The following is a 23,691-nucleotide window of genomic DNA, read 5'->3' as shown; positions in this document are numbered from 1 at the left end:
TATAAAGTACCCACAAGGAACTCCTTGTGTGGATTTTCAGACAATTCCGTTGAAAAATGTGGCTAAAATAATTAAAATGCCGAATGCCGGGGGGTACCGTTATATGGGGGCTATACAATATCGTGGACCGATATTCCCTTCGAACTTGACCTGCCTGCAGACAAAGGAGAGATCTGTGCAAAATTTTAGCTTCCTATCTTAATTCGTTTAGACTGTAGCGTGATTACAACAGACGGACAGACGGACGGACAGGGCTAAATCGTCTTAGAATTTTACGCTGATCAAGAATATATATACTTTGTTGGGTCTAAAATGATTATTTCGATGAGTTACAAACGGAATGACGAACTTAATATACCCTCCATACTTTTTTTGGTGGAGGGTATAAAAAAAAAGATGAGTTAACCCAATTGTACAATTTTAATTTCGACGTCCGAACTGTTTTTCTCACAAAATGTTGATTTTTTAATAGCACCCTGAATTTCAAATGATCGTATACGTGTCGTATTATTCGACTGTGCGCATAAAATAAAATATAAAATTACAATGAAACAACTTTTCAAGTTTTGCCAGACAGATGTGTGCCCTTAGTCTATATCCTTTTGTTAAAATACTGTTGCGCACATTTTTTCGATTTTGCTAAAATCATAATATTTGCCAAAATAATGAAGATATCAGTTTCGTAATATTGACTCTCCCTCTGTTTAGGGTCAGAGGAACTGTCCATACATACTTATTTAAAGCTACATGTATAAAGTTTAAAAAAGTATAGTAATACATCTGCTGAGAACTGCTTGGCCGACTCAAATTTTCGTTTGTTTGTAGTATCCATTACGAACTTCAAATACCAAATTTTAAACAATTCCGGTGAATAATATCGCTAAAATTATCAAAATACCGAATATCGGCAGTTACCGTTATACGGTGGCTACACGAAGACGTGGACATGCACACATAATTTTCTGTCATAGGCTTTAGTATCCATTACGAACTTCAAATACTAAATTTGAAACAATTCCGGTGAATAAAGTCGCTAAAATCATTAATATACCGAGTATCGGGAGGTGCCATTATATGGGGGCCTCATATGGCCTAACAATTTTCTGTCAATGACCGTGCTATCTATTATGAACATCAAATACGAAATTTGAAATATTTTTGGTGAATAATGTAGCTTAAATCACCAAAATGCCGAATATTGGGAGGTACCATTATATGTGGGCTCTACCAAAACGTGAACGTACATGGCACATTTTCGATTCCAAAAGTCCTGCAGACATAATATTCATTTGAGCAAAATTTTATTGGCCTACTGCATTTCTTTCGGAAGCTAGAGTGATTTCCAGAGACGGACGGATATCTCTAAATCGACTTAGAATTGTATGCTGATCAAGAATATGTATACTTTGTATATTTCGAGGTTTTACGAACGGAATGACAAACTTAATATACCCTCCATATTATGGTGGAGGGTATAAAAAATTGAAAACATATATACAAGTGTACATGCAAAATGTCCTTCATTCATCATAAATATTGTGCACCTTAAACAAATGTGTTGGAAAGAATACAACAATAAACCACAAAATAAGGAAAACATCGATAAGCGTTAACCATGAAAACCCGCAAATTTGTAAATTGACTACAGTTAAAAGCATGGTAGAAGAATATAGGTAGTAGCGTCGACTCAGCTACTGGAACAATGAACAGACAAACCAATTTTAGAAATTACATTTTGAATAGAAAACTATTAAAATTTATAAAAAAAAAAATAAAAACTGCATAACATTACAACTTCCGTTTGGTGTCGTATAGGAAAACATATACAAATCTACTTAGTTTTGAAAAAAAAAACCTTTAAAATGTTGACATATCAATATTCCCTAAAGTTTATACATCTTTCTGTATTCTTATATAATGGTTGTAAGCCAACGTTTATATCAAAGTTTAGGTCTTTTTTAAAGAAAAAAGCTTAACTTTACATCTAATATTATGTTCTTAAAAAATTTGCATTATACCCTAATACTACGGACCAGCAACGCGGTCCGGGTCAGCTAGTAGGATATAAATGTTCGATTTTCTTGGAATTTGCCCACACCAGTATGAAGGAATATGGTACAAAGAAACAAGTAAAAAACATATATTTCGGCCGGGCCAAACTTTTAATACCACCTTAGGGTAAAGTAAACATTAGAAGAAATGTGGCAAAAACCATTAAAATACCGAATATCGGGAGGTACCGTTATATGGGGGCTATACCAAATCTTGGACCCATATATGTAATGTTTCACCACCGGAGCTGGAACCCCTTATGACCAACAAATACCAATTTATAGACAAATCCGTGAAAAAATGTGGCAACAAAAATTAAAATACCGAATATCGGGAGGTACCTTTCTTTATATGGGAGCTATACCAAAACGTGAACCCATACATGCCATGTTTTGCCACACGCACAGGGACCCGTTATGACCTACAAATACCAATTTTCAGACAAATCCGTGAAAAAATGTGGCATAAATCGTCAAAATACCGAATATCGGTAGGTACCGTTATATGGGGACTGTACCAGAAGGTAAACCGATATATCTCATTTTCAATATCAACCATCCTAGACACAATACAAATTGCTCTGCTAAATTTTGGGCGCTCTACGTCAAATAATGTGGGCTGTATCGTGATTTCAACAGACAGACAGACAGACGGACCGACTTAGTATTTTATGCTGATTATGAATATATATATATATATATATATATACTAAATGGGGTCTACGACGAATATTTAAGGATGTTACAAAAGAAATGACAAAGTTAATGTGCCCTCCTTTCCAAGGTGGAGGGTATAATAAAGGTAACCTCATTTCAAATTAGCATTCCCAGCTCTGCATCTTCTCTAAAATGTCAAATTTTAATGTATAAACCAGTAAAGAAAGTCTTATAGTCGGGCGGGGCCGACTTTATGATACCCTACACCACTTTGCTAATTTAGTAGAGCTCCGCATAACAATTAAAAGTTGTTATGGGAGATTTCAATCATACAAGCTATGATTATAATTATAAATTAAAGTTCAAAGGACTATATATGCCGAAGCATTTGTTTCTTTTAAATGCGGACTTGTGTTGCCCGTTTGGTGCACAAATAATTTAAAATCGGATAAAAATATATATGAGAGCAATATCCAAATCTGAACCGATCTCGATAAAATTAGGCAAAAATATTTCTGAGCTGTATTTGATATATTTCCCTGAATATCGTTGTTACGGAGTGCATATTACGGCTGTGGGTAACAAATATAACAAATCGGATGAACAGTATATATGGGAGCTATAGCTATATCTGAACCGATATTCTCCAAATTTGACATACTAGCTTCTAGACTCAATTCGGTCGTAAGTGCCAAATTCCATCCCATTTGGACAAATATTAGACGTTTGGTGCACAATAAAAGGTAAATCGGACGATGTTATATATGGGAGCTATATCCAAATCTGAACCGATCTCGATAAAATTTAGCAAATGTATTTCTGAGCTGTATTTGATATATTTCCCCAAATATTGTTGTTGCATAGTGCATATTACGGTGGCGGTGGACAAAAATAACAAATCGGATGAACAATATATATGGGAGCTATAGCTATATCTGAACCGATTTCGATCAAATTCGGCATACTTATTTTGGTTGTATCTGCAAAATTCCATTCAAGGCAAATCGGACGAAGATAAATATGGGAGCTATATCTAAATTTTTACCGATTATCTCCAATTTCAATAGGGTTCGTCCTTGGGCCAAACAAATGATCTGTGCAAAATTTCATCTGGAGCGGTCAATAAATGCGACCTGTACTTTGTTTACAAAAATGCATGGACAGACGCACGGACGGACATGCATAAATCGACTCAGAATGTGAATGTGTGTCTAAAAATAAGCATTTGTTGGTCTCAATGGGTTCTAGCTACTTGGTATGGCCCCCATATAACGGTACCTCCCGATATTTGGTATTTTGATGGTTTTTTATTGTTAGATTTACACACATTCGGAATTGTGTTGCTTTTGGCAACCTCAATAAATTCTCAATATTCGAAAAAATGCATGCATAAATTCCCCATCGTAAACATACTCCGACGTTATCCGCTTCTTTCTGGCGTTTTCTTTTTTATTTTCTGTTATAAATATCATAAATGCAAGGGAAAGTTACAACTTTTGTGTGTATTTTACTGGTAGAATATAGAATTATTAAAAGGTAGAAGTAAAACTATAACAAATGAAATTCAACAAAAAAACATTGAAATTTGATACCGAAAAAAAATTTCAAAAGACAGTAGCTTTTTGCAGGTTCTGGAACAGAGCAATTAGCAATGCTAGTGTCAGAGTTATGTGTCCAAAAATGTAAGCAAAACAAAATAATTTAATTAAATTGTTTAAATTTCCAAAATGTATATTTTTTGGAATTTGGATTATTAAATTCAAAATGCAGAGCTGCAGTATAGCTGTCAGCAGCAGGTATGTACAAATTCTGCGGCACTCCAAGGAATCGTGAAAAAACCTACCTCACTTTCAATCTGAAATTAAAGAATATATATTCATAAGATATACGACATTTTGCATTTTGAAAAATGCAACTATATTTGCGAATGCATTTCAAATTTTTATTTGACGCGAAAAATGTCCACATTGATCAGACATAAAATTTTACACCAAAAAAAGTGCACACCTTATGAATACCAAAAATGTTACTGGCAGAAAAAACATTTGCTCCAAAAACCACAACATGCTTTTATTCGATACATTTACAAATGAATGGGAAAAATGTATGTAGAGCTTTGAAATTTGGCACTACGGTTTTTATTGTGTGTAGGGTGGTTGGTATTGAAAATTATTGAAATTATGTATCGGCCCACGTTTTCGTATAGCCCCCATATAATGGTAACTCCCGATATTCGGTATTTTGATGATATTTGTCATATTTTCAACGGATTTGTCTAAAAAAGGTACTTGTAGTAATGGTTAAAGGGTTCTAGCTCCGGTAACAGAACATTGAATATCTAGGTCCACGTTATCATATAGCACACATATAACTGTAACTTCTTAGCGAACATTTTTTGAATTTAGTACCGACAGTTTGTAATCGGGATTCCTTCTATTTAGGTCTACGTTTTCCCATAGGCCCCATATAATAGTACATGCTTTTTTTAATGACTACTTAATGAACTTAATGTTTTTTACCTGTTTACATGGTAGAATTAAGAAGGTAAAATCATGCAGTCATATGATTAAAATTGTTTCGAAATTATTCATTTGACAACATCTCATTGTCAAAATATATATTTACAAAACAATTGTTTATAAAGTATTCTATACAGTGAAACATGGTAAATTACAAACAAGTACAAAAGCAGTAAGTTCGGCCGGGCCGAACTTTTAATACCCTCCACCATTTGGAACGAATTAGGACATTTTAATAAAATAAAAATAAAATCCATTATAATCTCGGAAGTTGCCGATATATGGGGGGGGGGGATAAACGATATTGTGGACCTATATAGACAAATCTATGTCTGGGGATAAAGTACTCACAAACATGGTACAATGAAGAGAAGGTAGGTCAACTTTGAAAAAATTGCAAGTATAGAGGTCTACCTGTTTGGCTTGTAATGTCAGAATTAGTATCAAAACAATAAAAAATCAAACAACTTGTTGCATTTATTTTGAATAAATAATTGAAAAACGCGATAACTGAATAAAAGGTCAACACTTCTTTTCAAGATCATGCACTATATATCTCTAAAGGATTATTTCGCTACAAAAACTCTAGATTTTGTCGATGGATACGTTCAAATAAACATTTTGAAAACACCCGAATTTGAATATTTTCTAAACAATTTTTTTGTTATTGAAAAGAAAACACATACATAAACAAATAAAGATGACATATTAAGCCAAGAAAATAAAAAAATTAAAATCATATGGTACCATAGCCCTACCTTGATATCATTGTACCATGCTCACAAATAACTCCTTGTGTAGAATTTAAGACAATTCCATTTAAAAATGTTGCTTAAATCATCAAACTGCCGATTATCGAGGGATACCGTTATATGGGGGATATACGATATCATGGACCTTTATAGAGAACTCCCTGTCAGGGGGTAAAGTGTTCAAAAAGAACCCTTTGTGTAGAATTTGAGACAATTCCGTTGAAAAATGTGGCTAAAATAATCAGAATACCGAATATAGGGGTTACTGTTATATGTGGACTCTATGATATCGTGGACCTATATAGATAATTCTCTTTCAATGAATAGAGTACTCACAAGGGGTAAAGTGCTCACAAGAAACCCCTTGTGTAGAATTTTGGACAATTCCGTCGAAAAATGTGGCTAAAATCATCAAAATACCGAATATCGGGGGGAGCGTTATATGGGGGCTATACTATATCGTGGACCTATATAGATAATTCTCTTTCAGGGGGTAAAGTTCCCACAAAGAACTCCTCGTGTGAATTTTCAGACAATTCTATTAGAAAATGTGGCCAAAATCATCAAAATACCGAATATCGGGGAGTACCGTTATATGGGGGCTATACGAAATCGTGAACTTACATAGATAATTCTCAGTCAAGGGATAAAGTACAAAGAACTCCTTGTGTGGATTTTCATAGAATTCTATTGAAAAATGTGGCTAAAATCATCAAAATACCGGATATCGGGGATACCGTTATATGGGGGCTATACGATATCGTGGACCGATCCATCTTCGAAATTGACCTGCCTGCAAACAAAAGAGAGAACTGGGCAAAATGTTAGCTTTCTATCTTAATTCGTTTAGTCTGTAGCGTGATTGCAACAGACGGACGGACAGCGCTAAATCGTCTTAGAATATTACGCTGATCAAGAATATATATACTTTGTTGGGTCTAAAATGATTATTTCGATGAGTTACAAACGGAATGACGAACTTAATATATCCTCCATACTATGTATGGAAATGACTTTACTTTCTTAATTTCAGATTTTCGCCAAATATCATACACTTTCTTCCAGACCAAAGTCGTTCGCATGTGCCTAGATCCATTCAATTCAAGCTCATATTTACCATTTGGTGCACAATAAAGTAAATTTAAATATATGGAAGCTATATCCAAATCGGAGCTGATCTCGATAAAATTTGGCAAAAGTGTTTCTGAGCTGCATTTAATATTATTCCGAATATAGTTGCTGTGGAGTGCATATTGCGGCTTTGGACATTTACATTTATGAAATCGGATGAAGAATAGATATGGGAGCTATAGATATATCTGAACTGTTTTCCACCAAATTTATCACACACAAATTCCATGTTATTTGGGCTGATATTACACATTTGGTGTACAATAAGAGGCAAATCGGGCGAATATATATATGGGAGCTATATTAACAGCTATATTTCAGCTATTATCTCCAATTTCAATAGGGTTCTTCTTTGGATCAAAAAAATGTTTTGTGCAAAGTTTCATCTTGATCGGCCAATAAATCCGACCTGTACTTAGTTTACAAAAATACATGGCAGACGTACATACATAAATCGACTCAGAATGTGTTTTTATGCAGATCATCAAACAAATGCACAAAGATATAATATTCTGACTAGAGTGTAGCATAGGGTATAAAAAGAAAGTTTTACTTACCTACAATGAAAATGAAAAAGATACAGGTAAGGTTAGATTTTGTAAGTTCCAACAGGTGGCTTCAAGCCGGTTTTATAGTTTTTGTAGAAAAATATTTGAAAGTAAAATAATAATTTTGTTACTGAATGTTGTATTTTACTTTTAGCAACAATTACTGGCCAAATATTATTGGAAAGTACCCGAACAAACCTATTAACTATAAAATTGACAAAATACAAAACAATTTGCTTATGATAAATTAGTTTTTTTATTATTGACAAACTTTCGCAGAAAACGGGAGAACATTTAAAAATCAACCATTTTTCAACTTTAAGTCGCGATATATTTGAAACTATGTTTTTAATTCTAAATTTGTTTTTAATTCTAATTGTTTTTCTTTTCAGACTGCGAAGTTTTAACAAAATATGCAGGTTTGACAATTTCGGCCCATTAGCGCCCAAAATAGTTGAAATTACCCAAAGCATGTGGAGAGTTCAGGAAAAGAATGGACACCAAGAAAGATGTCGAACAAACGATAGGCAATTCCTGGACAAATATAGAGGACGCCACAGAGCGGGGAGGAACGTAATCCTCTCGCTTCACAGCCCCATAATGACCAGATGTTTTCTATGCATTGTTGTTGCGTTCATCCTAACTTTAACGGGTAAGTATTATTGGCAATTAGAAGTATTGCAATGGGGGCACACAGATTCTTCCTTGTCCCCTTCATGTTTTTCCAGCCCATTCTGCAAAGTAATGCAGGCTACAAGGTTTGGGTTTCAAACATCTTTGACAATATAATTGCTTATACATTAAAAAATTTAACGTGACTTTTTTTTAACTGATAATCATCGTTTTGTCACATGGCAACGGCATTCACTTCCATCAGCTGCTTCCCTAATGACATCATCATCGTCGCCGTCGTCATGAATGGATGGCTGTCTAAATGCATAGCTTCCCTTGTCTGGTGTTTGCATAGATTTCCTGTCATCACTGAAGCAGCAGCAGCACCAGCATCAAAAGAATAAGGGGCGTAAAAGCGAAGAAGGTTGTTCCTTATCGCGATGATCCGCAAGCAAAATTAATGATGATGCAAATCCTAAATGGAAAATTTGTGACAGATAAGAGAATGTGCAATTGCAAACAATCACACACCCGCATGCAGGAACCAAGTGTCCTTACGAGACAGGGGAGTTGTTTTAGAACTGGGCATAATGTGTGACTGTGTGTGGGTGTTTGTGCAAATGCATGTGCGGTGGTGTTGTCATTGACGCTGAAGTTTACCAACCTTCCAACACAAGTACGTATTACTTTGGATGACAACCCGCAAACGTTTTGGGAACTGAGTGTAATCTACTCAAACTCGATGGGCTGTGCAATTTTGTCATCAACGTCAACGACATGCTTTCACCCATCGCCGATAGGGGGATATGCGTACATGTGTATCCACATATACTTATGTGGGTAGTAGTAATGATGATAGTGATGGAACAACCATATGTATAATACTATTACAGTTTATAGTACATTTAGTGTGGACTATAATTTTTCAACTTAGTTTAGAAATAATGAGCCGCACAAGTAATGCGACAAAAAGTTTTTTTTTCACGTCTTATAGAGTTTTTCTGTATTACAACCCAAAGCCCAGTACTGCAACTCTGTAAAAGGTTTAACGAAATTCAAAAGAGATAAAATAGTTACATTCTCTTATTGGGGTATCATTACTTCGATCCGACCATGGTACAATGAATGCAAGGTAGGGCAGAACTACCATATGATTTCAATTTTTTTTATTTTTCTGGCTTAATATGTCAACTTCATTTGCCTATGTCTGTGTATTTTTTTTTTCAATAATAAAAAAATGTTCAGAAAATATTCAAATTCGGGTGTTTTCAAAATGCTTATTGCAACGAATGCATCGACAAAATTTACAGTTTTTGTCGCGAAATAAACCATAAAAGATATATAGAACATGATATTGAAAAGAAATTTTGACCATTCATTCAGTTTTCGCGGTTTTAAATTATTTATTCAAAATCAATGCAACAAGTTGTTTGCTTTTTTATTGTTTTGATAGTAGTTCTGACATTACAGCCAAACAGGTAGACCTCTATACTTGCAATTTTTTCAAAGTTGACCTACCTTCTCTTCATTGTACCATGGATCCGACACATTTTGGGTATATCTAACATTATAAAAATGCATAACAATTGATTTGATTCTTGTACAGTTAGCACTGTATGTATGTATGTACATTCATTTATCTTCCATGGGGGAACTGGGACCCTATTAACCGTTATTTTTTCACCTATTCCCACATTTTAGATTTTAGAAACATGTGACATTACTTCAATTGGTATGAGTTAACAACGACTCCTCTCGTCCGCACATCTTTCAAAATTAACATACATGTATACTAGAAGTATGTATACGTATTCAGATCTGTAAAATGACTTTAGTTCTTAACGGAGCTAAGCAAAGGATGTTGAAACTACATGTTGTTGAAATTACGAGCAATCGTAACGGTGGGCTGTTAGCCAGGAACACGTTTAAAGCAATAAGTGAAAATAGTTATCAGAAAAGTTAATGCTAAACACAGGGTTGCGAAGTCGGTGTCTGAAAATATTGCTGCACTCAAGATCGAAAAGTTAATTAATTCAAAAGATCCATTGGCACTGCCGAAGTCATTATCACATCAAAATGTGGCAAAGACTTGAAAATAGTTTGTGCACAGTGATCACACTTACATGGGAAGGGATCGCAGAAATACATTTTTTCTCAAAATTGATTTCTAATATCACATGACATTTCTTATACCCTCCACCATAGTATGGAGGGTATATTAAGTTTGTCATTCCGTTTGTAACACCTCGAAATATATATTTTAGACCCCACAAAGTATTTATATTTTTGATCAGCATAAAATTCTATGTCTATTTAGCGATATCCGTCCGTCTGAGAAATCACAACATCTTCCGAAAGAAATTAATTAGGTTGATAAAATTTTACTCAAATGTATATTATGTCTGCAGAGCTTTTGGTATTGAAAATGGGCCATGTAGGTCCACGTTTTGATATATCCCCCATATAAGGTACCCTTATATTCGGTACTTTGATGATTTTAGCGACATTATTCACCGGAATTGTTTCCGATTCCGTAATGGATACTACGATCTAAGACAGAAAAGTGTTTTTGCAGGTCCATGTCTTCGTATAGCCCCCACATAACTGTACCTCCCAATTTTCGGTATTTTGATGATTTTAGTCCATGTGTGTGCAGTAAAATATTTTTTGAAAATGTTCGACCTTTTGTGTGGGATGTAACAGAAGAAGTGGACCGATGTTGCCCATCTCCAAAGTCGATCGAAGTTTGATAATAACATTACGATGTACCATGTTTGGCCCAAATTGGATACTCTCGTCGAGATTTATCGTGCGCATCAGCCAGACAGGCAGCCAGACAGACGGAGGCACTAGATGGACTCTAAATGTCCTAAAACGGATTTTGTCCAAAGAGACATAGGTTCTTAAACCGTTATATACCCTCTTTAGCCATGTGGCTGAAGTTATAAATATATTAAAGGAGAATAAAATTTTTACAAGTGCCTTGATATTATCATGTGGCATTTCCACTGGACTTGGATAGCTACTTAATTCTACGCACAAATTCCCGACCTAACACCCACATTCGTACATTGTTCTATTCAAATCACTTTCAAAACAACAATAATAAGATAATATATATATTTATTTATATATATATATATATATATATATATATATATATATATATATATATATATATATATATATATATATATATATATATATATATATATATATATATATATATATATATATAATATCAGGAATGAAAAGCATAATGTATAAAGTATATGCATTCAAACAAAAGACATTGATATTTTTATACCCTACACCACATAGTGGTAAGGGTATTATGTCTTTGTGCATTTGTTTGTAACATGGAGAAGGAAACGGGATAGACCCATAGTTACTTTTGAGAACCTTCATAGAATCACTTTCTGAGTCGATTTATGCATGTCAGTCCGTCTGTCCGTCCGTCCGTCCGTCCGTCCGTCCGTCTGTCCATGTATTCTTGTGAACAAAATGCAGGTCGCATTTATTATCCGATTGAGATGAAATTTTCCAAACAATATTTTTTTGGCCCAAGGACGAACCCTATTGAAATTGGTGAGAATTGGATCAAATTTAGATATAGCTCCCATATATATCTTCATCCGATTTCGGGTTAAATGTGCACCAAATGGCCAATATCAGCCCAAATGGCCCGAATTTTGGCACATGTGACCGAGATTAGCCTTAAAGCAAATACAACAAATTTGGAGGAAATCGGTTCAGAAACAGCTATAGCTCCCATATATATATTCATCCGATTTCGGGTTAAATGTGCACCAAATGTCCACTATCAGTCCAAATTACCTGAATTTTGGCACACCCAACCGAGTTCGGCCTAGAAGCAAGTATATCAAATTTGGAGAAAATCGGTTTAGATATAGCTATAGCTCCCATATATATCTTTCATCCGATTTGGTGTTTAAGCCTCTCACATTCGTAATATGCACTCCACAAGAATGATATTTGGTACCAGATATAAGATACAGCCCAGAAATAGCTGTTTGTAATTTTATCGAAATCGGTTCAGATTTGGATATAGCTCCCATATATATCTTCATCCGATTTCGGGTTAATTGTGCACCAAATGGCCGATATAAGTCCAAATGAACTGAATTTTAGTACATCGGACCAAATTCAGCCTAGAAGCAAGTATATCAAATTTAGTGAAAATCGGTTCAGATATAGATATAGCAACCATATATATGTTTCATCCGATTTAGTCCCATACATTCGTAATATTCACTCCACAACCGTGATATTTGGTACCAGGTATTAGATGGAGCACAGGAATAGCTGTTTTAAATTTTATCGAAATCGGTTCAGATTTGGATATAGCTCTCATATATATCTTCATCCGATTTCGGGTTAAATGTGCACTAAATGGTCAATATCAGCCCAAATCACCAGTCTAGAAGATAATACGTAAAATTTGGAGAAACCCGGTTCAGAGATAGCTATAGTTCGTAAAATGCACGATAGAATTAGATAGATTTTGATTTTGTACCAAATATCTCATAGAGCTCTGAAATGCCCTGTATAAACCTTTTTACGAGAGCTCTACTAAATATGCATAGTGGTGTAGGGTATCATATAGTCGGCCCTGCCCGACTTTTGAGCTTTCCTTACTGGTTCTTTTTCAAGTTGAGCTTATAATGACCTAAGGAGATAGCATTGAAAATTGTAATCTAACGAAATCCCTCGCACCAACCAGTATGCGATGCGTTTCACCATTTGTGAAGCGGCTCAACTATCAACATTTTCTGAAAAAGAGGAAAACTAATTTCTATTCAGTTTTGATCGTATCACATGTCTTTTGGTTCAAATTTCCATAAACACAAGCTAAATTGTATTTGCCGGTTTTGCCTAATGTTTTTTTGGACTTTATGATAGATATAATTATTTAAAATTTAGACCCGTTGTGGGAGAGGTACCAGAAGTAGTGGTTCTATATATTCTATCTTCACGCCTGGTTTTGTGTTGATAGAAATATTGAGAAGTGCCAAGTTTAAAAAAAAATGGATTCTCATTTCGCGTTTTAAGAGCTTCATGGTACTGACAAAAGGGCGTACCTATCAGCCAAACAGATATAGGGACAAACACCCCTACATTGACTTCAAATGTCATGAAACTGATTTGGTATAACGAGACCTAAGGTTTAAAACCTTTCTTTCGATGGGGTACGTTTTGGCCGTATCTTATGATATATACCCTTTGTAGTCACAATTATTGAAACATGCATATTAAAAATATATAACAATTATTTTCAATTCTATCCAAATAATTGTTAAACAAAATGTAACCTTTTGAGTGGGAGGAACCAGTAAAACTGGACCTACATATTCCACACTTGATAGAAATATAGAGATTTATGTGTTAGAAGAAAATGTATAAGTCGTATTGCAATTATGTGAAACGATGGCCCTTTGCACGGGAGGTGTCAAATGGAGTGGGCCGATATTGACCATCTCCAAACTCGATGTAAGTTCGGGGCAAATCGGGCACTCCCTTCGAGAGTTCGATGAAACACATTTTGCCCGTATCAAATAATTTATACCCTCTGTAGCCCCTGTGTGTGGCTTTGAATATAACAAGGAAACAAAAAGTCAGAATTTATGAATCATGTACTATGAATGACGAATGATGCTGTGCGAACTTTCATTCGTGTACTGTTTTCCATTCTAATCCGTTTCATTTGTCCACGTCGTTCGGTCTATAATTGTGATATGAAGAGCAAAATCTTAAGCTTATTGCGATTACCATTAAAAACTATAATAATTCATGGTATCAATTGTCCCTAATATAAATTTAATACGAATCTCCGTAAAGCCAAATGAGTTTATACCTTGGATGTTTAAACAAAGCAGTATTTATACCCTACACCACAAGGTGGTCAGGGTATTATATCTTTGTGCATTTGTTTGTAACAGGCAAAAGGAAACGAGATAGACCCATAGTTCCTTTTGATGATCTGCATAGAATCACATTCTGAGTCAATTTATGCTTGTCCGTCCGTCCGTCTGTCCATGTATTTTTGTAAACAAAGTACAGGTCGCATTTATTGTCCTATCCAGATGAAATTTTGCACAGATCATTTGCTTAGCTCAAGGACGAACCCTATTGAAATTGGAGATAATCAGTCAACATTTAGATATAGCTATCATATATATCTTCGTCCGATTTTCCTTTTATTGTGCACCAAACGTGTAATATCAGCCAGAATAGTATGGAATTTTGCATATACAACCAAATAAGGCCTAAAAATAAGTATGCCAATTTTGATCGAAATCGGTTCAGATATAGCTATATCTCATATATATATTGTTCATCCGATTTGTTATTTTTGCCTCCGCAGCCGTAGTATGCACTCTGCAACAACAAAATTTGGGGAAATATATCAAATACAGCTCAGAGATATCTTTGGCAAATTTTATCGAGATCGGTTCAGATTTGGATATAGCTCCCATATATAACTTGTCCGATTTACCTTTTATTGTGCACCAAACGTCTAATATTTGTCCAAATGGGATGAAATTTGACACTTACGACCGATTCAGATATAGCTATAGCTCCCATATATACTGTTGTTGTAGAAGCTGGTGTGTCAAATTTGGTAAAGATCGGTTCAGATATAGCTATAGCTCCCATATATACTGTTCATCCGATTTGTTATATTTGTTACCCAAAACCGTAATATGCACTCCGTAACCACGATATTCAAGGAAATATATCAAATACAACTCAGAAATATCTTCTAAATTATATCGAGATCGGTTCAGATTTGAATATAGCTCCCATATATATTTTTATCCGATATTAAATTATTTGTGCACAAAATGGGCAACACATGAACGAATTTAAAAGATACAAATGCTTCGGCATATTTAGTCTTTTGAACTTTAAATTATAATCATAGCGTCTATGATTGAATTCTCCCATAAAAACTTTTAATTGTTATGTGGAGCTCTACTAAATTAGCAAAATTGGTGTAGGGTATCATAAAGTCGGCCCCGCCCGACTTTTAGACTTTCTTTACTGGTTTTTTAAATACTTTCTTTTATCACTTCGAAATTCTTTATTGTCTCAAGAAGGGTTAAAAAACTTGAATAAACATTTTTAGTACTTTTAGACCCAAGCCACATTTTCCAATGTCATTTTACTCACAAAAATAGTTATTTTGTGAAGGTCCTTTTTAAATAGTTTTATATTCCGTAGGAACACATAATGGTGATTGTTTAACCCATTAACGCCGACGGGTGGGAAAACGCACCAAAAATAGAGGTGTTTTTGGGCATGAATAGAATCGGTTTCATATTTGATATCGCTTATCTGTTTCTTGGTATAGATAGTAGATGGATGGGTCTATTTATTTGACTTTGGCTGTTTTTCCATCAGACGTCACCTACATGATGATAAACGCATTGCCAAGTGCAGGTTTTCCCACATGCAAAAAATAACCCTATTATACAAAGAAAACATATAGAAAAATAATATTTTTTAAATATGTATTGTCATGGATCGGTAGTCCTTTGCCCTATATTTAACTCATAAAATTTTCAAAGTTGTACATATAAACGTCTTTGCATATATACGTGTTGTGCGTTTACGCACCGCTAATGTGTACTTTTTTACTAAGAAAAGTATTTTCGGTTAACCATATGTGCGAACGCTAATGAAGCGCTCCCAATCAAAATAGCTGTCACACCGTCTGCTCTCTGTCACGATCTCTTTAATGCTTCATTTCGCTTTAAAAATATCTAAAGAGATTATATATATATATAGGAACATAGTTTCAACAAGTGTCGTATTTGCTCCAGGATAAATTCAGTTGAATGTGCCAAAATCCAGCCAACTTGACCTAAAATTGCATATTTGGTGCACAATAAATATGAAATTGTATGAAGATATATATGAAATCTATATTCAAATCTGAACCGATCTCGATGAAATTTGTCAGAAAGGTTTTTGAATTATATTTTTGCAGATTACGAATGTGAGGGACTTAAACCCCAAATCGGATGAATCATATATATGGGAGCTATAACTATAGTTATACCTATTTCCGCCAAATTAGATGTACTTGCTTCAGAGTTGAATTCACTCGGATGTGTCGAAATCCATCCATATTGGATACATATTAAATATGTGGCGCACAATAAAATTTAAATCGGACGAAAATATATACATGGGAATCGAAATCTGAACCGATTGCCAGATACACTTCTAGACTAAACCTGGCTGCGTGTGCCTAAATTGATTTGATTCGGACGGATATTACGCATTTGTTTTGTATTGTATTGTATTGTGCACTACTTATGTATTGTGCACTCCTTATGAAATCGGCCGACACTATGTATGGGAGCTATATTCAAATCTGATCCGTTAATTACAATTTCCATAGATTTTCAATTGGATGATTCTTTCTCTTTTTATAAGGTAAAATATTTTCTTTGTGTCAAATGACATTACCCTCTTAGTAATAAGACTGACGTTGCAGTATCATGTTTTCGATCTTTTATGTTACTCTTCAGACTTATCAACATCCAGCACGTATATTCGAATCCTTATATTGTAAATTTATTAAATTAAGCTATTTAACTACTATAAAAAGTTAGCGTTGCTATATTCTCAAGCAAATTTTCTCCAATATTCATAATTAGAAGAAGTGACAAAGCAGTAAGTTCGGCCGGACCGAACTTTGAATACCCTCCACCATATGAAACGAATTAGGAAATTTTCAAAAAAAAAAAAAAAAATTAGAAATACCGAATATCGGAAGGTGCCGATATATGGGGCGATATACGATATTGTGTACCTATAAAGACAATTCTCTTTCAGAGGGTATAGTACTCACCAGAAACTCATTGTGTTGAATTTCAGACAATTCCATCGAAAAGTGTGGTTAAAATCATCAAAATACCCAATATCGGCGGGTACCGTTATATGGGGACTATACCAAAACGTAGACGGATATATATCATTTTCAATACCAACCATCCTCGACACAATACAAATTGTTCTGCTAAATTTTGACGCTCTACGACAAATAATGCGGCTGTATCTTGATTTCAACTGACAGAGAGACAGACGGACGGACATCGTTAATTCGACTTAGAATTTTGTGCTAATTATGAATATATATACTTTATGGGGTCTTCAACAAATATTTAGGGATGTTACAAACGAAATGAAAAAGTTAATATGCCCTCCTTTCCAAGGTGGAGGGTATGATAACGTGCAACCTTTGGGACATGTATTACTTCACTATTTTTTAATATTATCGTCTAATTTTTGAGTAATTTTATTAAAATTCCAACTTAATTCATGTATTTTCCTTTACAATGTTATTAATTTATTAAAACATTTTCTAGTACTAAAATTGTACTCAGTAACGCCGACGGGTGCGAAAACGCACCACCCCCTGCACGAGCAAGTGGTAGAGATAGGGGGCTGAATTTTTGTGCGTGGAATATGAGTGACATTATGGCATCCTCCACTAAGTTTCAACATTTTTCTCCCACAAATAAGGGAGCCGGCGTTAATGGGTTAAAGATGGTTATATAGAAAATAACTTTGTTTTTGCTTTGTACAGATTCTCACACAACGATACATTAAAAACACATTCAAATAACATCTGGTGTATAACGTCCGACGTTAACTAAGAAGCTAACAATATTTTTTTTGAGAGGGGGAATTATGTACCAGTACTACTACGCCAGTAACAGCATTTGCTATGCCTAAGACATTCGAACGCATTCAAAACACAATCGCAACAAGAACCTTCATTAAATGTCGACCAATAAGTAGAGAAACAATTTGTTTTGGAACCCTTTAGCTCGATTTATGTTCTATTTTGTTGCATTACACTTTTTGTTTTCTATGCGCTGTTGATATTGAATCGCAATCTTCTGACTCATAGTATTTTATTATGATTTCCTTCATATGCCGAATCTTGAACCTACAACCTTCGGTTTTTGTACTCGGCAGTGCAGCCACAATGCCCCCGGGACTCATTACTTAGTAATAGCTTATTATTACTTTAGTAAATAGCTTATTGTTTCGTACTTACTGGTAAAATAGTTTACTTTAACCCTTAGCGGGTTATTTGTCTCATGTGACCCCCATTTTTTTTGCCGGGACTGAGTAGCATCGGTCACACTGTGCCCATCATGTCTGTCCATTCGTTCGTTGCATGCGAATAGGAAAAATATTTATTTTTAATTTCGCCTTCTTCCTACAGAAGAAAACAAAATGAGAAAAGAGGAAAACGTTTGAAGTGCATGTACTTCCAGCTTCTATAAAATGTTAATATATCGAAAATGTTTTTTAGCATGTGCTCAGTCTTGTGCTGACAGGACATACTAGGCTGTAAACTCGGGTGGTGTGAGTCTCCACAAGGATGGCGGCACACACAAACTTTTGCATTACACTGGTAAGCAAACACCCAAACCTCTTGTCGTCGCAATTCAAAGCAACAACAATAGCATCGTCAGCAGCTACAATAGCTGAAAATGCCCATATATGAGGCTGTCTGTACGGCGACATGAATGGGAGTAAGAAAGCACTCGTACTCTGTGGCTCCCATGCGGGAAGGAGTGTGAGTGTGTGTATGTGTGTGTGCTTTGTATGAGCTTGGTACTTCTGAAATGAAAGCATTCATAACTCATCTTTTGTAATGATGCTGTTGAGGACAGGGGGCTCGACTTTCATGCAGACGATGCCTATGCCGTGCTGATGTTGATGATACTGATGGTTATACTCAAGTTTGTTCCTCGCAATTTCCTGTTTGCCTCTTTGCCGTAAATGTTGCAGAAAGTTAAGGTTTTTGAAATTTCTGAAGGGCATACTTGAATATGCCGAGTTCCTCCCCATTCGTTCACATGTGCACTGCTGTTGCTGACGATGACGCTGATGAAGAACATATCATTGCTGCAGATAAGGTCCCAAACACATGTAACGTTCCCTCCACCCGCTTGTTCCTCTCCATTTCTTCTTGATTGAAGCTTTTGCGTCAATGTCCTCCTTCTTTAAAGCTGAGCCACGAACACACTTAACTCGGCCCAACAAGTCGAGCTGAAGGGTCGCAATAGAAAAATAGTCGCACAGAGAGAGCCAACGTTTATTTTTGAAAAAAGAAATGTATTCTTCTTTCCACTGGCGCACATGCAAATGCCTTATTAGGACTGGTAAAATAGTGTCAAATTTTAGGTACTAATGGGCAGTGTATAATCTATTTCGAATACATTATGAAACATTAACTTTTTATACCCTCCACCATACATAGTACGGAGTGTATATTAAGTTCGTCATTCCGTTTGTAACTCATCGAAATAATAATTTTGGACCCAACAAAGTATACGTATTCTGCATCAGCGTAAAATGCTAAGACGATTTAGCGCTGTCCGTCCGTCTGTCCTTCTGTTGTAATCACGCTACAGTCAAAACGAATCAAGATAGGAAGCTACAATTTTGCACAGATCTATCTTTTGTCTGCAGTCAGATCACGTTCGAAGATGGGCTATATCGGTCCACGATATCGTATAGCCCCCATATAACGGTACCTCCAGATATTCGGTGTTTGATGATTTTAGCCACATTTTTCATTGGAATTGTCTGAAATTCTACACAAGAAGTTCTTTGTTAGTACTTTATCCCCTGAAAGAGAATTGTCTTTATAGGTCCGGGATATCGTATAGCCCCCATATAACAGTAACCCCCGATATTCGGTATTTTGATGATATTAGCCACATTTTTCAATGGAATTATCTGAAATTCCACACAAGGAGTTCCTTGTGAGTATTTTATAGGTCTATATAGGTCCACGATATCGTATAGCCCTCATATAACGGTACCCCCGATATTCGATATTAGGCATTTTTAAGATTTTAACAGAATTTTTAATAGATATTATTTTATTGAAAATTTCCTAATTCGTTCCAAATGGTGGAGAGTATTTAAAGTTCGGCCCGGCCGAACTTTCTGCTTTTTTACTTGTTCAAGTTAGGTTGTTTAACGATTTGGGTGTGATAGCAACCTATTAAGAATGGTTTGATCCATTGGCTTGTGGCTACCATTATTTGTAATAGCCAAATTAAACTAACGATGAAATTAAAATCTTCCAAATGAAGAATACACCGTTATATGAAACCCGCATAAAAAGTATCTGCGAGTTTAAAATTCGAAATTACAACGGGACAAACAAATGTTTTTTTTAAAGTCATTGTAAAAAAACAACACTCCCAAGGCTCTACAATATCACATTAAAAATATAATTTATTTTTCGGCTGGAGAGCAGCCTTTCTAGCGATGCGCGTTCGAATATAAACCTGGGCCTAAAAAAACTGCATACTAACACAAGGTGAGATGAAAAAACTGCAACCAACTTCAGACTGCTGTCATTTCTAACCATTCGTCCGACAGCTGTTAAAATTTTTCTAGTGACAGCTTATTATTTTGTTTACAAAACATTTTGGTGAGAATTTTCCAAAAAAAAAGGTGTTCGTGAAGGAATTCAAGCGTGATAGTGTGATTTCTTTATATTTGGCTGGAAAACCACAAGTGGCTATCGTTAGAGCATTCCAGCATTTAAATGTGAATAAATTTTTGAGTTTCGTACCGTCGCTCGTTACCGTGATACTGGTAGCGTAGCCCGATCCCAAGGAAGTGGACGGAAGAAAACAGCAACATCAGCAAAAATGGCTCGAAAAGTAAAGAAGCGACTTGATCGAAACCCGCGTCGCAGTGGCCTAAAAATGGCTCGTGAGCTGAACATATCGTAATATTCCATTCGGCAAATATTGAAAAATGAGCTCGGTGTAAAGCAATTGAAATTCCAAAATACGCAAGAACTTACACCGCAACAGAAAGAAAATAGACGCAAAAGAGCTAAAGAGTTGCTCGCTTGGCCGAAAGTGGCGAACGGCTGATTTTTTTTCTCCAATGAGAGAACATTCGTTGTCCAGCAGTTTGTAAACAAACAAAATGATCGTGTTTACTTGTCGAAGAGGTCAGCTGAATTGGCCACCAGAATTCAAGGGCCGGCCATGGTGATGGTGATGGTGTGGGCCATAACAGCTGTGGCATCAGAATAAATCCCGAATATTATCGCGAAAATATGCTGGAGGATGTATTAAAGCCTTGGCCGCAGACCTTGAACATTCCAACAGGACTTAGCACCATCGCACTCAGCACGCGCCACCTAAGAATGGTTACAAAATGATGTTTCTCGCTTCATTTCCAGCGCACAATACCACCAAAATCTCCGGATATCAATCCGTTGGACTATTGTGTCTGGAGCATTTAGGAAAGCATGGTTGGTACTAAATAATACCAAAGTGTCGATCACCTCAAGCAAGCGCTGCGCCGGGAATGGGCCAAAATACCGTAGAGCAACATTCGGGCAGCGTGTGACGGTTTCATTGGCCGTTTGAAGGCCATAATTCGTGCCAAAGGTGACCAATTCGAACAAATCTGAACTTATTCTAAAATTTTTTGCTATATCTGACATTTTTTTCTTTGATTCAATAACATATAAAAAAGGTAAAAATTATGGTGTTTGACTTTGTTGCAGTTTCTTTTATCTCACCCTGAGCAGTTCCCAATGGCATTATACACAGGATCACTGACACAGTCGTTGACCAAGCTCCGACTGGAATCCGATTTTAAAATCAGTGATATTTGTAGCGAGAGGTCACACACAGCAAAAATAAATTCCTCAGTAAAATTTAGTGATTAAGATATAGCTTTCATATACGAATTACAACCGATTGCAAATATTTACAGGCATATTTGCTACGCGTTGGAAAACTTACTATCTATGGTGGTGTAGGGTATCATACATCCTTATCCTTACTGGTTTAATATGTACGTATAGGTAATGCCATACAGATTTTTATTAAGAATAGCAGGGCTTTGTAAGAATACATTTTTTTTTTTTTTTTTTGAATACCCGAATCGTATTTATAAGCTTCATAAATTAAGAAAAATATTTCGATGTTAATTACTTTTTCAGTTATTTATAACTTACAATTTTGTGGGAGGATACAGTAGAATATTTCTGGCTCATTTTAAAATACCCACTTTTAAAGTACCGAGCCTATTTACACAGAAGAGACATATCTATGGCCCCAGACCGAAAAAAAATCCACAAAGAATACTAACAATAACTGATTTTAGATTTGGATTCGAAATTCGATTATATCTCTCAAAGTTTGTCCAATCTGAGGAAAGTGTTTCTCTGTTTACTTTCAGGGAACTATTGAGTTAACCTTATGAGCAGCATTCAAAACATCAATAAAAAACTTACTTGAAAATTTATAAATTCCTTAAACCTTTTAATATCCTGACCGGAAATTAATTAGCGTTGTAATCATATAGCGGTAAGGCTAATTTGGTCTACAAAATAATGTTATTCTGAACAGAAAGCGTGGATGGAACAGCGAAATAAATAACGTTTTTGTAGACCGCAATAATTCAGATGTAAGACTAAAACAGTAAAATAATGTTCAATGAATATATGGCATATATGGATATATATTATATTATTAAAAATCATTCTTTTGACAAGAATTTCTCCTTGTAAATACTAAAAAAAAAAAAAAAAACAAGTAAGCAGAGGCTATAGTCGTGCGGGCCGACCATTTGATACCCTACAACACTACAATATGTTAGAAGCCCCCTTATGTCCAAATTCATTTTGGAAGATTTCGCTTTTGAAATGATGTCATAGAGCACTGCCCAGATGACACTTAGCTCTTCGACCAGGGACATTTGATCAATACTTACGCACTCCATCGTGCTGTTAGCTGATGTGGTCTATTTTACAGCTACATATACTGTTCTTAACTCTCTTCAATTGCGTGAGCAGGAATTTGTATTTTGTTTTTGGTTCATTTGAACCCCTAAATATTTTGCGATCAACTCCACAAGCAAGAGGCCCCTCTGTATCACCAAATTTAAACGCATCTATATGATTTGCTTGTCTAGGAAATTTGGCTTTATTCATCAATGAAATCAGCATAAAAAACCAGAAGTTGGCCTTTTGTGAATTTCGGATATCGCCTGTAAGTAATGTTAGTGTTTTTACACACAAAAGTAGTGGTCCCTTCTACCCGCTGGCCTAAACTCTAACTTCCTTTGGATTCACTTTGTTAACTTTTTAACGGCTGCAAAATCAGGAACATTTTTAGTTGTTGGGCCATTTCAACCCCTAAATATATTGCGGACATCTTTGAAAATCATAGGCCTAGCCATTCTGAGCCTAACCCTACCCTTTTTCGTGAGGATAATTGTAATCTGTATATAATAAACCCAACATGTATTGTAAAATGAAAAAATATTACAAAATGTACAATTCAATATTATAAGTCAAATTGAAAAAAATCACATGCGA

At 35.4% G+C, this 23,691-nt stretch overlaps 1 protein-coding gene across 1 annotated transcript in view; it reads left to right on the top strand.

Annotated features, from left to right (window-relative positions):
* LOC101892537 (cell adhesion molecule Dscam2) overlaps positions 1-23,691 on the top strand; it is a 216,580-nt gene that overhangs the window by 38,724 nt on the left and 154,165 nt on the right. Inside the window, 1 exon segment of the mRNA XM_059128063.1 lies at positions 8,051-8,310. Within this exon segment, the coding sequence (XP_058984046.1) occupies positions 8,130-8,310 (181 nt within the window). The 5' untranslated portion in view covers positions 8,051-8,129.

The sequence above is a fragment of the Musca domestica genome, unplaced genomic scaffold, assembly GCF_030504385.1.
Source record: "Musca domestica strain aabys unplaced genomic scaffold, Musca_domestica.polishedcontigs.V.1.1 5, whole genome shotgun sequence".
NCBI classification, from domain to species: Eukaryota; Metazoa; Arthropoda; class Insecta; order Diptera; family Muscidae; genus Musca; species Musca domestica.
This window is presented reverse-complemented; position numbering and strand designations above follow the sequence as displayed.